The sequence below is a fragment of the Miscanthus floridulus genome, chromosome 8 (assembly GCF_019320115.1).
Source record: "Miscanthus floridulus cultivar M001 chromosome 8, ASM1932011v1, whole genome shotgun sequence".
NCBI lineage: Eukaryota > Viridiplantae > Streptophyta > Magnoliopsida > Poales > Poaceae > Miscanthus > Miscanthus floridulus.
In genome coordinates, this window is record NC_089587.1 from 219,584,360 (window position 1) to 219,599,193 (window position 14,834).

At 42.8% G+C, this 14,834-nt stretch overlaps 1 protein-coding gene across 1 annotated transcript; it reads left to right on the top strand.

The window, feature by feature from the left end:
- Positions 1–2,553: 2,553 nt before the first annotated feature.
- On the top strand, positions 2,554–14,542 carry LOC136478192 (isoleucine--tRNA ligase, chloroplastic/mitochondrial-like). Its single transcript, XM_066476545.1, has 22 exons — positions 2,554–2,733; positions 2,842–3,001; positions 3,761–3,915; positions 4,005–4,106; positions 4,190–4,259; positions 4,392–4,504; positions 4,719–4,787; positions 5,099–5,206; positions 5,682–5,826; positions 6,527–6,758; positions 6,856–7,142; positions 7,229–7,365; positions 7,684–7,831; positions 8,406–8,537; positions 8,992–9,120; positions 9,417–9,544; positions 9,649–9,813; positions 12,239–12,364; positions 12,821–12,894; positions 13,015–13,264; positions 13,674–13,853; positions 13,931–14,542. The coding sequence occupies exons 1-22, from the start codon at positions 2,710–2,712 to the stop codon at positions 14,171–14,173; spliced, it is 3,177 nt and encodes a 1,058-aa protein (XP_066332642.1). The 5' UTR covers positions 2,554–2,709; the 3' UTR covers positions 14,174–14,542.
- Positions 14,543–14,834: the final 292 nt, after the last annotated feature.

Sequence of the window (14,834 nt, forward strand, 5' to 3'; positions counted from 1 at the left end):
AGCGAGAGCAGACGTGAGGGGGCCCGCTCACAGTCTGGCAGCACGGTTGCACGGGCCACACATGGGCGTGCGGGAAAAGAATTGCAGCATGAGCGTGTACCGTCTGGACGTCCTGGCGCTACCACTACCGTTTAATTAATTTGTTGGTCAACCCATCTCACAAGGCAGGAATACAAGTGTTCTTCGTCGACGCACTGCTGTGTCAAAGGGCCCCCAAAGTCTCAGCTTCGTCAACGTACGCATGCACAAATTAAGCCATGGACAAGAGGATCAACGCAGTAATAATCGCGTTATCATCTGAGCATTTCCGCGTACGTACAGACGTACATACCTGTAAAACAGGCTTGCAGATGTCATCGACTGATCGACGACGTGCCACATGCGTACTACACGTACGCTATGTCTCGTTTTCTGAAGCCATCAGACGCGCGTACTGGTCTTGGTACGTGGAACAAGAAGAAGAGACTAGGAGGAGGAAGGAAGAAGGAAATGGCAAATCGCCGCGGCGAAAGCGAGGTGCCCATAATTCAACTGACCCTCACCTGCAGGCTGCATGCCGTACGCGTTGGCCACACGCTGGACACGACGGCGACGGCGAGCGAGGCTCCGTGACCGTGGCTCAGCACCCAGCAGCCCAGAATGGCTGAATTTAACACACACACGCGCGCGCGCGCGTAGACACGGCACCCTTACTTCCTCATGTGCAAAACGTTATTAGCGGAGGATGGCCTGATGCTGCGCGCGAACAGGGGATTTTTTTTTAATTTTTAATCATTTTTAATCAATATTTTAATACTAATAAAAAAACATTTGCAAAACTGACACTTTTGGTCGTGCCAACATGGTTGACGCGACAATACCACGCTGTCACGCCATATGCGCTGGCGTGGCAAGCCGAGCCACAGTGGTGTCCGTCGTTGACCAATGTTGGCGTGGCGTAGCGTGGACCCCGCACTGTCGCACCAGGCGGCCTAACACGAGAGGGTGTTATAAGGCCGCGCGGCCCATCTGCTTTCTCTTCTATCTCCCTCACTCCCTCAGTCATATGAGAAAGGCGAGGTTCAGTGTCTCCTCTTTCTCTCTCTTCTCTTTCTCCTCATTCTCTACCTCTCTTTTGATTAAGTTTGGTTTTGGATTTTTAGTTCCTTTGGTCTAGTGCATGATGTATGCCTCTCTCATCCTCTGTTGTTTTTTCGTGTGGTTGATGGTCATAGACTGATATGGTTTGGACCGCTATGGTTTAGACTACTACGTGCAATACTGACTTTTGCTTTGTTAGGTGATGCTTTGTTGCCCTAATCACGCATATTATTAGGATTCCATTGTTAGATGTTAGACTGTTTGTAGTGGTTGGCACTGTTCTAGGGTTTCAATACAATGTTTGCACAGGTGCCTGTCTTGTCCTGTGCTAAGTAAAGTTACCTCTAAATTTGTGATTTGAAGTTAATTTGTGCTGAGTGTTCAGATTGCTGAGGGTGCGATGTGTCGGATTGCCAACATGTAAAACTTAGCATGTGTATATTAAATCAAAAAAGAAATAGTACCTAATATATATATATATATATATATATATATATATATATATATATATATATATATATATATATATATATATATTTGATAATTCCTAGCCGTGATTGACAGTAGCTCTAAATCCTTTTTGGATTCGGCCCTGGACTCATGGTGCTATGAATATGTGGGAGCTCATCCCAAACAAAGCACATATGTTTTTGTCATCGTCAAAACACACCCCAATTAAACATCGGAGGATCTTGGGAGCACAATCTTCACATCCAGATCTACACTGGTGACAACCAGAAGGGTGTTCCCCATCGGCAAGACCTATCTTCATCAACAGAGAGCAATTAGCTCTTGGATTGGTGAAGCACTCGGTTCTACTTCATCTACGTCAGCATCTACTACGATTACAAATCTACGGAGACGTCTATGTCGAGTTCAGACCCTGGTAAATTCTTAATCATCTAATTTTGCATAAGATTGATGTAATGATCATGTTTAGGCTAAAACAAATATCATGTTTATGTTAAGTTAGTTTCAATGGCACAAACGTGCACGCGGCTTCCGTCGTTTTTAGGGGCACGTACATGCACGGCTAGCTTGTGCGTAATTTGGATTCAACGTACACCACGAGGGTGCTCACTGGATCAGATGCTATGGATTTGCACGTCTGGTAGTTGCCTACTTTGGGAAGTAGTAAGAACTTCGTAACAGTTTGAAACAATATATGGGCCCATAACACAGTATGGATCGCCGTCGGCCTTCGAGAGGCCGGCGTAACAGCCCACCTGCAATCTCACAAACCGAGCAGCTACCAGCCCATCAAGTTTGGCCCAAAATGACATGGACAGGCCCGTGGGCCAGAAGCATGGGTGGTGGATTCGACAAGTGTTCGCAGCCCAGCCGGTGAGGGTTTCATCCTCACTGGACAGTGGACCCCAGTAGACTCCACGACAGCCGGACCCACTCCGCAGCCTCCGCCTCCGCCTCCGCCCTCCCTTCTCCGGCCACCCTCGCTTCTCCGTCCCTACTCCCTCGGCAACCCCCTTATCCCCCGCTGCCCGTGCCCGGTAGCCGGCACTAGGCCACCACCATTCCCCGCTCCGTACAAAACCGCCTCGCCGCTGACAGGGCGGGTCCCGTCCCCGCACCTCCGCCTTCTCCCTCCCTCGCGGTCGCGGCTGGCGCCGAATGGACGCCGCCTCATGCTGCCGCGTAAGCGCCGCCCCCGACTCCTTCCGTTCTAGGAGAACCTACTAGAGCGAGGCTTGACTTACTTGTACCTGCTGCTTCTCCTCCTCTCGCTCTCTCGCTCTCTCGCAGGTCTTCTCCACGCAGCGGTTCCGCTTCCCGCTCCGCAGGCTGGCGGCGCCGCCGTGGCCGCAGCCGTTCTGCACCGAGTCCAGCGGCGGCCTCGTTGCCCCGTCGACCTCCAAACGGAGGTCCAGGGGCCCCGTCATGGCCGCGAAGAAGGCCGCGGAGGGTCAGCCCCGCCGCTCTCACGTTGTTTTTCTTCTGCCATTGCTGTTTAGAACTTCATCTCTGGTGAAGGTTTGTTTGGCCAGGGTTTTGGATGAGGAATCGATGCCCGTTTCTATGGTATCGTGGTACTTTGAAGTTTAATTGGAACGGAGTAGCCGAATTTAGGGTAAAGTTTTGACGTAGGTGCTTTGAGCGGTCTGTGCTTGCGGTAATTTGCTGAAGGGATTCCGTTTTTGTCTTTTGGTTGTGAAGCTTGGGATTGGTGAGCTTCTGTGAGATGAATTTGCCAATTTGATTGAGATGATCTGGAGTTGACATTGACAATTGGGCTAGGGATTTGGTCACATTGTGATCTATGTCGTCCAGATGAGTAGGGCCTGTAACTTTAACCTCTATTTAGTCAGTTTACATTGAAAGATGTTGTAACTGTGACAACTTTTGCAACTAACGTGGCTTTGTTTATTTCAAATTCTATTCATATTTGACTCATTTCTTCATAGCTAGCATTGTCTCGGTGAAGATAGATATTAGATAGTAAACTACTGTTATTTATTAGTTTAAGCAAGCACCTTCATCACTGGGCGTTTTTTCCATATGTCATTGCTTGCTTATCCCCATAAACTTGATCTGATTTGTTTCAAATAAAAAAAAGCAGTTTGTTGATAATTGACAGTTTGAGCTTCTGCTCTGGCAATCAGTCCTTCTTCCATTGTCAGAAACAAAGTATTAGAGTTGAGTTTGGCTTGTTTGCTTTTGCTAGGTGCGAAACAAGAGGATGGAAAATATAAGCACACTGTGGATCTCCCGAAAACAACATTTGGGCTGAGAGCGAATTCTGTACAACGGGAGCCAGAGCTCCAAAAATTATGGGACGAGAATCAGGTTCTGAAAAGGGTATCTGAAAGGAACACTGGGGTGAGTCAATATCTTCAAGTACATACCTGAAATGTTAATAGATCCGTTAATCTGATTTAATTGCTTGTTCTGTTTGGATGATTGATTAGCCTGCATTTGTTCTCCACGATGGCCCTCCGTATGCTAATGGTGATCTTCACATGGGCCATGCGCTCAATAAAATCCTCAAAGATTTTATAAATCGCTACAAGGTACTAACTACTGTTCATATGACTGTTGCTGTAGGTTAGTGTTTCAGAATCACAGCTTTGCTTATGCTTTTTTCTGTACGCAGCTGCTTCAGAATCATAAAGTGTCCTTTGTTCCTGGTTGGGATTGCCACGGCCTTCCAATAGAACTAAAAGGCAAGTTCATTTGTACAAAGATCTATATAAGTTCATCTAGTTATGCTCATTAATTAGATTTGGTGGAGTAACAGCTGCAAACTTTTGTGCATACATGAGACTGACCAAGTAATTGCTAATTATTTTCTGCAGTTTTGAAGTCAATGGATAAGGAAACTTTGAGTGCTCTTACGCCCATAAAATTAAGGCAAAAAGCTGCAAAATTTGCTAAAGCAACAGTCGATGCACAAATGAAATCTTTCAAGGTAGTCGTTTCATCCCTTAAATTGTTTTAATGGCAAGTTGATCTAACTTGTCAACAGATGCTATCTGTTTTGGTGATGTTTTATCGTGTGTTTGCAGTTTTCTAAACAGAAGCCAAATTCATGTTGTGGCTCTTGTTCTGTTGATCGATCCAAGCCTTTCATTTTTTTTAGCCTTTTGTATCGTGTAATTAAGCAATAAGTCTACTGTTTGCAGCGGTATGGTGTATGGGCCGATTGGGACAACCCTTATCTAACTCTGTCACCGGAATACGAAGCTGCTCAGGTTTTCTATCTGCTACCTGCTTTTACAGAATATGGCAATGATATTAATGTGTATTGGACATAAATGAGAACTTGGAGGTCTGACATTACTCGAGTTCTCTTTTCCGTATCTCTTATCTTCTGGACAACATTAGATTAGTGCATTTAATTTTCTTTCTTTAAATCTATCTGTGTGGCCAGCAAATATTCATCGACAGTATGGTGTACTGTAACTGTAAATTTTATGTTCTGATGATGAGCATGTTCCATTGCAATTAGAACCTCTTACAGAACAAAAGTAATTACGTTTTCTTATCCATTTTGTTATGCTAGTTGGAAGTGTTTGGTCAAATGGTTATGAAAGGATATATCTATAGAGGACGAAAGCCTGTCCATTGGAGTCCATCATCACGTACAGCTTTGGCAGAAGCTGAACTGGAGGTATGCATGGAATACACTATTGTAATTTGTCAAATACATAGGAAAAATGCTTAACTGTTCTGATTCTGTCATTGTAAGTATGCTTCCTGAGGGTGGATATTTCTGGTAATATTTGTTTAAACCAAGGAAACAGAACATTGAAGCTCTTCCGGTTAATAAGTTGCATAGCTCTGTTCCAATTTGTAGAAAAAGAGACATTTGATTAATATAGTGACACCGTGAAGTTGAAATTGAGTTTGTTTGGATAGTGGGAATTCGGATTCAAATCCTAATATTTGTAGAACAGATCCCCTCTTCTGATCACATCCTAAATCTGCATGTCTCTTGTTTGTGGATAAAATGGAAAGTAATTTACCTAAGAATTCTTTTCTTGTTGTATATTTGATACTCTTGAAGAACATATGACATGCACTGTGTTGGTAAATCTGTCCATAGTTTTTGCTTCCTCATATATGCCGCTTTTATCTTTCTCCAGTATTCCGAAAATCACATTTCCAGAAGCATATATGCCGCATTCAAGATTACCAATCCATCTAAATCTGGGATGCTAGACGAATTTCTTCCAAATGTATCTTTGGCCATATGGACCACCACTCCATGGACAATTCCGGCTAATGCTGGTGAGGTGATGCCTTGTTTGCTTTATTTTAAGGGAAACATCCAGTGAGAGACACCTTTTAAATAAGATATCATGAGAGCTAACTTGTTGCTAGCTATGAAAATAGAGTATTCAGCGTGCATGTATTTGTATATGGAAAAACAATGAGATTTAACTATCAAAGGAGTAAATGACATATCTCTTAACTGTTTAAGTTTTCCCCATGTGAATTTTGTTCTATTCAGTTCAACATAGCTCTTAACTGGGGAAGGGTGTGAAGGGCGGGCCTGGTGCAAGCGGTAGAGTCTTACCGCCTGTGACCGGAAGGTCCTGGGTTCGAGTCGCGGTCTCCTCGCATTGCACAGGCAAGGGTAAGGCTTGCCACTAACACCCTTCCCCAGACCCCGCACAGAGCGGGAGCTCTCTGCACTGGGTACGCCCTTTTTTTTTCCAATTCGACAAACAATATCTCTATCTACAATTTTGTGTAGTAAACTAGTAAAATGCACAAAAGATGGATATATCATATGGAAACTAATTGCATGGGAACTTGTAAGTATGATTGATCTGCTTATCCTGCTATGGAAACAAACATGCTCAGTTGTGCAACGTTGCAGTTAGATCTGCCTGTCTATGCTAACTTTTATCTGTTATATTCCTTTGATTAAATATTTAGGAAATATAATAACTTGTCTAAAATTGTCTCTACCTTCCTTTACCAGCTGTTGCTGTGAACCCGGAGCTTACTTATGCAGTAGCTGAGGTACAGTCTGTATTCGAAAGTGAGTCAACATCTGGTGGTAAACAAAGAAAAGTTGGAAATATATTGAGTTCTGAGAAAGGAAAATTGTTCGTTATTGTGGCTTCTGATCTTGTCACAAATCTTGAGTCCAAATGGGGTGTGAAGCTTGTAGTCCACAAATCATTTCCCGGATCTGCCTTGGAGCACTGCAGGTTTGTTTTTTGTGTTGGACCTCTCAATAATGGTTGCTCAGCTTTTTTTTTGAACCATCTATATGTACTTATTTCATGCCATGCTTGGTGCCTTCAGGTATGCCCATCCTGTGAATGGCAATGAATGTTCCGTCGTTCTAGGAGGAGATTACATTACAACTGAATCGGGCACTGGCCTTGTTCATACTGCCCCTGGCCATGGCCAGGAAGACTACATAACAGGTTTGAAGTATGGGCTTCCTATTATTTCTCCCGTGGACGATGAAGGGAACTTCACAGCTGAAGCTGGACAGTTCAGTGGTTTGTCTGTCCTGGGGGCTGGCAATACTGCAGTTGTGAAGTATCTGGATGAACAGTATTCACTCATTTTAGAAGAGCCATACAGTTAGTAACTTGACAATAGTCTTCATGTTCTTTTGTTTCCACTTTTATCATAGAAGTTTGACTGATTAGTTTCACTTGGTTGTCAGAACACAAGTACCCCTATGACTGGAGATCTAAAGAACCAACTATATTTCGAGCAACTGAGCAGTGGTTTGCATCTGTGGATGGTTTCCGTAATGCTGCAATGGATGCAATCAGACAAGTAACTTGGGTTCCTTCTCAGGTATTTAAGTTTGGTTCTCTCTGCTTTTTTTAAGTTGGCAGTTTATGTTTGATGCCAGATCCTGAAATTATTTTCCTTATTTATGTCTTCTGGTCTTGAATTATGTGTTCTGAGTGTAAGTGATTGTTTGATCCCATTTACTGTGACCAAGTAATTGCATTTTTGCCACTATGTAATATTTTTGAGTTATTTTTCCTTTTTAAACCCTCTGCCAATCTGCAATGATGAAATACTACTGCTTGTTACTTCTATTGCTGCTATCTTGTGTTGTTTGATATAAGAAGACCATGTTTCATGACTTTGGTTTGATGTTCCCAGGCACAAAACAGGATTGTTGCCATGACCTCTAGCCGTTCTGATTGGTGTATTTCACGTCAGAGAACTTGGGGTGTTCCTATTCCAGTTTTTTACCATGTGGACTCACAGGAACCTCTTATAACTGAAGAAACTATTGAACACGTCAAGGGTATATCTGTCTATTTCTTGCATTTCTTTGCTGATATTTCTGTTGTGGTTGGAACATCATCACTGCCAAAGCAGTTACACGCCCAAAAGTCCTGTTTGCTGGTGTCTGGGGAGGGTACCAAGTTTTAGGCAGTAACCCTGTAAGAGCTTTTATGAGCAAACCATTAACTGAATGATGTGAAGGGCGGGCCTGGTGCAAGCGGTAGAGTCTTACCGCCTGTGACCGGAAGGTCCCGAGTTCGAGTTGCGGTCTCCTCGCATTGCACAGGCGAGGGTAAGGCTTGCCACTAACACCCTTCCCCAGACCCCGCACAGAGCGGGAGCTCTCTGCACTGGGTACGCACATTAACTGAATGATGTGTTATCTTTCAGTCTCAGATCCAGACATGTCTGATCTGCCTTCCATCCATTATGGGATGACTGTTATGAGATTTGTAGTTCTCTACATTATTATAGAACAACCCAATGTTTGGCAGGCTTATATTTCAAGTGCTGGATATAGTTTGGTTCTTTTGGGGAAAGAATTCTGTGTTATTTTCTTGTGCTTGAATAAATATATGTTGCATTTTGTGCAGCTATTGTGTTGAAGAAAGGTAGTGATGCATGGTGGTATATGACAACTGAGGAACTTCTTCCAGATAGATATCGGGACAAAGCATCAGAATATCGCAAGGGAACTGATACAATGGATGTTTGGTTTGACTCTGGTACATTGTTTTCATTATTCCTCTACTGAAATGTATAGCTCGGTGATATGTTTTTCCAATGGATAGAATTAATTTTGTCGGGGAATTATGATGATACGGTAATGCTGTAGAAGTATTTTTAGTGGTCATTTAGTACTATAGTTTTCATATGTCCTAGTTTTGGTTGTGATAACATATTGAATATTGTTGGTCAAATTATGTAAACTTTGGTTTCATATAAATTTGGAAACATGAAATAGAAAAGATTGGAGGGAATTTTTTTCTTTGACTTGAATCTATCTTTTTTACTATATCCTGAAAATTGAGCTGAAGTGTTAAAGCGATGTTGCTATCTTGTGCATTGATGGTTGATGCTGCTTTTGTACTTTTTACTGCATCAGTTTCTCTGAGTTCTACAATCATCTCTCATCAGAAATTGTTTTTATATATATATCTATATCTTTCTTTGATTCAGGCTCTTCATGGGCAGCTGTTTTAGCAAAAAGGGACGGTCTTAGTTTTCCTGCGGATATTTATCTTGAAGGTTCAGATCAACATCGTGGATGGTTCCAGAGCTCATTGTTGACTAGCATTGCTACTACAGGTATTTGTGTTCTTTTTTTAGTTTTCGAAGTTATTTTCTTGTCATTGTTTTCTGATTCCTCCATGGTTATATCTTTTCCTACAAACAATTTCCATGGCTTTTCAATTTCATGTTCTTGTTTTTTTATTTAAACATTTTCTATGCAGAGGTGTGGAAAGCCTGCCACCCATATTGTTTGCTTTTCTATGATATGTTTGTAGTGTGAAATAATAATAGCCTTTTTCTCTAACTCTTTTTTTTCCATCTAAAGTTCCATTTGTCTAAATTATTCTTCAATTTTTTCCATGAGAAAACAGGGAAGGCTCCCTACTCCGGTGTTATTACACATGGATTTGTACTGGATGAAAAGGGTTTCAAAATGAGTAAATCAGATGGCAATGTAATGGACCCAGAGAAAATCATTGTTGGTGGCAAAAACCAAACGGTATGTTCCTGAAAGTAACTTTTTTGCTTTTACTTTCGCAGAATGAAATGTTCATTGGTCATTTGCAGGAAGAACCTGGCTAAATGTTCATTGGTCATGTGCAGGAAGAACCTGGCTATGGAGCAGATGTTCTCCGTCTATGGGTTTCTAGTGTTGATTACTCTACCGATGTGTTGATTGGTCCACAAATCTTGCGCCAGATGTCTGACATGTATAGAAAACTACGAGGCACGATGCGATTTCTGCTGTCGAATCTCCATGATTGGAAGGTATGTCCATGTGGTCAAACACATCTCTTCATTTTGTTTTCTAATAAGTGATAATGATGTGCCAAAAGCATGAACGGAATGAGTGAGCTAGATCCATATGTTAAGGAATACTCCCTCCGTACTCAGAAATCATGTCGTTTTAGGGGGTGGAGTGGGTTTCACTAATGAAGTCGTTTTGGGCGCATGGAGAGAGTTTTGGACGGGATTACCCCCACTGTTTCGTATCCTGGCCCGTCACGGCGTCGCCTAGTCCCGAGGATACATTTAATTGCGCCTCCTCGCTTGCCGTCGTCCCTTGCTTCGCTCACGCCGCGCATCAGAGAGAGTCTGTCGCTTGTCTCTATGGAGAGAGAGAGAGAGCTCGCGCTGCACATGGAGGCCACGAAGCGACGCATGGAGGCCATCGCGCCGCAGGACGTCGTGGCGGAGGACGTCATGGTGGTCCGTCGATCTGCGCCGCAGGACATCGTGCCACCAGAGTCTGTCGAGCTGCGCCGCAGGACGTCGCTGGCCGCGACGGAGGAGTCGGAGGATGATGCGGTCGGAGATGCAGGAGCCTCCAAGGAGGACGAGGAGGTGGGCTCTCGGAGCCGAAGGATGAGTCGTCCATGGCCATGGCTCCTCGGCAAGGGAACAGTAGCAATGCGGGGTGCGCACATGAAAAAGAAAGGAGATGCAAAGATAGTACTATTTGTTCGATCAAGATTAAATGTCTCATGCATACATCCATATTTGCCTAAATACCAAAGAAGTCTAATTGTGCAACTACTAATCCGAGGTCTAGTTGTTCCTCCATGAACCAAGCTTCTCCAAAGCGTCAGCTACCAATGAGAGAATAATATTGAAATTTTGAAAGGCCTGTTCATGAAATTAAATTCAGTTATAATGATATACTACTACTCATGAAATTAGACTGAGTTGAAACTAGAAAAGAAAATGTACTTGTGGAGAGTGTACCTGTTGAACGCTCAGACTAAGGCCATCAACGTTTTTTTGCATCTTTCTTAATTTCAATAGCTTGGATAGCACGAGATATGCCCAGATCTACGATATCAAAATTTGGTGAATTTGATGGTTGAAAAATGACCCTAATGTCGAAACCATCTTCTTTACCAGCTTCAAGGAACTGTGGATCATCATGTTCTACTCTAATATGAGAAGGTGCCATAATCTTGCAGAATGTAGATAGGCTTGTCGACATCTTCTAGTGGCCATCTAGCTCGAATAGCAGGAAGAACACTAGAAATCATGAATTCTCTAATTACATCTCTTGTAATTGTTGCTATCGGCTTCGCTTCAATTGTCCCAGCTGGCCGGTTAACACTACTCCTCTTAGCATGCTCAAAAGTAACTAGAGGAAAGCATCCTATCTTTCCAGTTAAAAATACACACTCCCCCCTCATCGAATCTTGGTCGAGCAGTCACACATAAAAACATTATTTTAGGAATCTTGCTCTTGGAAGAACCTAAGGTCAATATTCTAGTAAGAACATAAGAACACCATTCCTCATCTTCCGGTGGCAAGTTCAAATCCAAAGCAGCAAACGCTTCATTGTCATCTAGTAGAGTGGCATAAGAACATGTACACTTAGACTTTAAATAATGGATGCATGCATCAAAAAAACAGAGACGAAGATACAAAGAAACAGGACAAGTACTTACCATTGGGATCCAATCCAGCAAAGAACTCGTCCATGTGTTGGGACAGTTGCACGACAAATGAACAAGAAGAGCTGGCTTAGTGTTGTGTTGCATACTAGTACTGCTTGCGCTGTGGCGTTTAAATAGGCAAGTGACCCAAACGAACTGGCACAAAAACCACGCGCCAGCGAACGGAGCGATCCGCGCCAAGGGAAAAAATCGCGCCAAAAAATCGCGCCAACAGTCCCATGCAGCGGCCAACGCGAGCGCCAAGGAAAGTAATCCGCGCGACAAGGGGGAAAAACGCGCCCACAGTGCCATGCAGCGGGCCTCAACGAATCAGTCAAGCGCCAATGAAAAAAATCGCGCGCAAAATTGACACATTACACAAAAAATATGACGACGCGAGGGATCGAACACTGCCCTCGTGGCTCGTGCCTCAACGAGCTAACCAACCAAGCTGCAAACGTTTGTTGTATTGGGGATACCTGCTACCCTATTTAATAAGGGCAGACATGGAAAAGTACACCCTAATTAATCACTCCTTGGTATGCTAAATCCTGTCCAAAATGACTTGATTTTTGAGTATGGAGGGAGTATATTGCTTGGATCAGGAAATTATCTCAGTAGATGTTTCCTTAACTGATGATATTCTAAAATGTCCTTTGGATTAGTATTTCATAACTGTTACTTTTGTCTTTTCTTTTGTTTCTTTTACCTCCATTTCAATGAACATCTGTTTTCCAATAAAATCATCTTTGTTTCTTTATGTTTCTTTTTATAGCCGGATAATTCTGTGCCCTACAATGACCTGCCAAAAATTGACAAGTATGCACTTTTCCAACTGGAGACTGTCATGGCTTCCATGAAGGATAGTTATGAAAGTTACCAATTCTATAAAGTATATCAGGTATGTCTACATGTTGTTTTTCTGTGCCAATTTCGCATATTTGACTTATTCTTCCTTCTCCTTTTCCTTTCTTTGAACTTTACATTGTAACGAGTATATGTACATGTGCATTCTCATGCATGCAGGTCTGTGTTTGGGATAGGGTTTCATTGGGTTTATTTTAGACGGGCTTCTGGTAAACAGAAAGTATGCTTGTTGATCACATAGTTTTTGCTTGAAAGTGGCAATATGTTGTTCAATAAACTCCCTGGCCTTTTGAATCTGTGGGTTTCTGTAGCTTTCTTAATTTTCTAGCATGTTCTCAAATCATAAGCGCATGACATGATTGTACTATGTTGTGTGTTTGATGGTACTGACTTAATATACTCCTAATTCCTCTGTTACTTGCTCAGGATGCTCTAATTTACATATGTTTTATGCTTTTACATTACTGACTTCTTATCCTCCATGTCTCAGATGCTTCAAAGATTTGCTACTGTTGGTTTGTCCAATTTCTATTTGGATGTTGCAAAGGATCGGCTTTATGTTGGGTATGGCTTTTTCTCTCATACGGAGTATTCCTGATTTTATTCTATTAGATCAAAATCTTAGCTATTGTCATTTTATAATATGGATTCAGAATTTTGATGATGCAATTTCTGTCCTATCAGAGGCCGAGTTAGCTTCACAAGGAAAAGCTGTCAGACTGTCCTCATGGCACATCTGCTCTACCTTGTTAGGGCCATTTCCCCGATTATGCCTCACCTAGCTGAGGATATCTGGCAGAACCTACCCTTTCAATACACCTTGCAGGATGGATCCCTTGCAAACTTTGTTTTTGACCTGAAATGGCCAGAAAAGAATGAAGAATGGCTCTCAGCCCCGAAGGATGATGTTGATTTCCTGGGTGTTATCCTGGAGGTACTCAAGTTTTTGCCCTCAAAAAATGGAAAGAAAGAAGTGGCTATTTTGTCTTTCACAAATATGGTTCATTCTATATATAAGGCTTCATATTCTATAGCATTAGAAATCTGTACTTCCTAGAGGTTAAACAAACAGGCAAAACTAGTCATGTCAGAAATCTGCATTCAACTTTGAACATTTAAATTAGGCAAAGAAAAAAAAAATGACTTTACCATAATAAATCTCTTGTGATGTGAAATGTCAGCATTTCTACTAAATTTGCTGATCATACACTAGATAGGTGTGTTGTCCAATCTTGAATTCATGATAACTCCTTTTATTGGTATATTTCAGTTGTGCACTTGGTTTTTATCTTCAAAATTGATTCTTTATTATGTAAATTGTAAAATTATGTTGGTATATGCAGCTGAGGTCAGAGATTAACAAAATTTTGGAGAATGCTCGCACTGGAAAGTTGATTGGTTCAAGCTTAGATGCGAAGGTTTATCTCCATACCGAAAGTTCAGATACAGTATTAAACCTGAAGGAGCTATCTTCTGCATCTAATGACGCAGACGCTCTGCATCGCCTCTTCATTACATCTCAGGTCAGACATGCTTTTCAAAACGACCATCTTCCACTATCTACACATAATATGCTTAACGTTTCCTTCATTTTCTGCAGGTGGATGTTCTTCCAATCCTAAATGAAGAAATTACATCATCTGTACCATACACAGGAAAGTTCAGTAACCCACGCACTGGAAACATATGGATTGGTGTGACTCGTGCGGATGGTGCAAAGTGTGAGAGGTGTTGGAATTACACCCAAGACGTTGGATCTTTCCATGACCATCCTACTCTTTGCGGTCGGTGTTATGGTGTCATTGATTTGCTGCCACAACCTGCTGCCGCAGCTGTCAGTTGAAAGGAGTGATGTCAACATACCCTATTGAACCGTCTCTTTTCTGAGGATCATTTGGTGGAATTCATTCTTTTGGAGAGAGCTTAAACGCTACCATGCACTTGGGGGCAAAAGACGTATAGGTGTGGCAAGTAGCCTGGAACTCCAGAGTTTTGCATGCAGCAAGTTGTACTTTAGATTGTCGAACTAATACATAGGTCACACTGCGGTCAGCTTGGGAAACCGCTTTTCCATACTACTTGGGGAGGGCGCTTGTTTGGAACAATTTTGTACACAAAACTCCTGGCCTGTAAATCAATTTCGAAAAACCGTATGGTTGGCGACCAATACAAGGATACACGAATAGGAGAGGCTAATGGTCGTTAACATTAATTCATCACAGCAGTAAAGAGTGCGACTACAGCTTCAACTGACCCCAGGTGTGCAAGCCCTGCCTCGTCCGACCAATGGGGGCGGGCTTCGTCTCGCCCGACCCTGAGGCTGTGAGCTCTGCATCGTCGGACCCTTGGGTCCGTGCTCCTCCTCGCCTGACCCTGAGGCCGCGGGCTCTGTCTCGTCTGGTCCTAGGGTTCGTGCTCTAACTCGTCCACCCTCTGGGGGCGGGCTCCGCCTCGCTTGACCTTGAGGCCACGGACTTCGCCTCGCCCGACCCTGAGGCCACGGG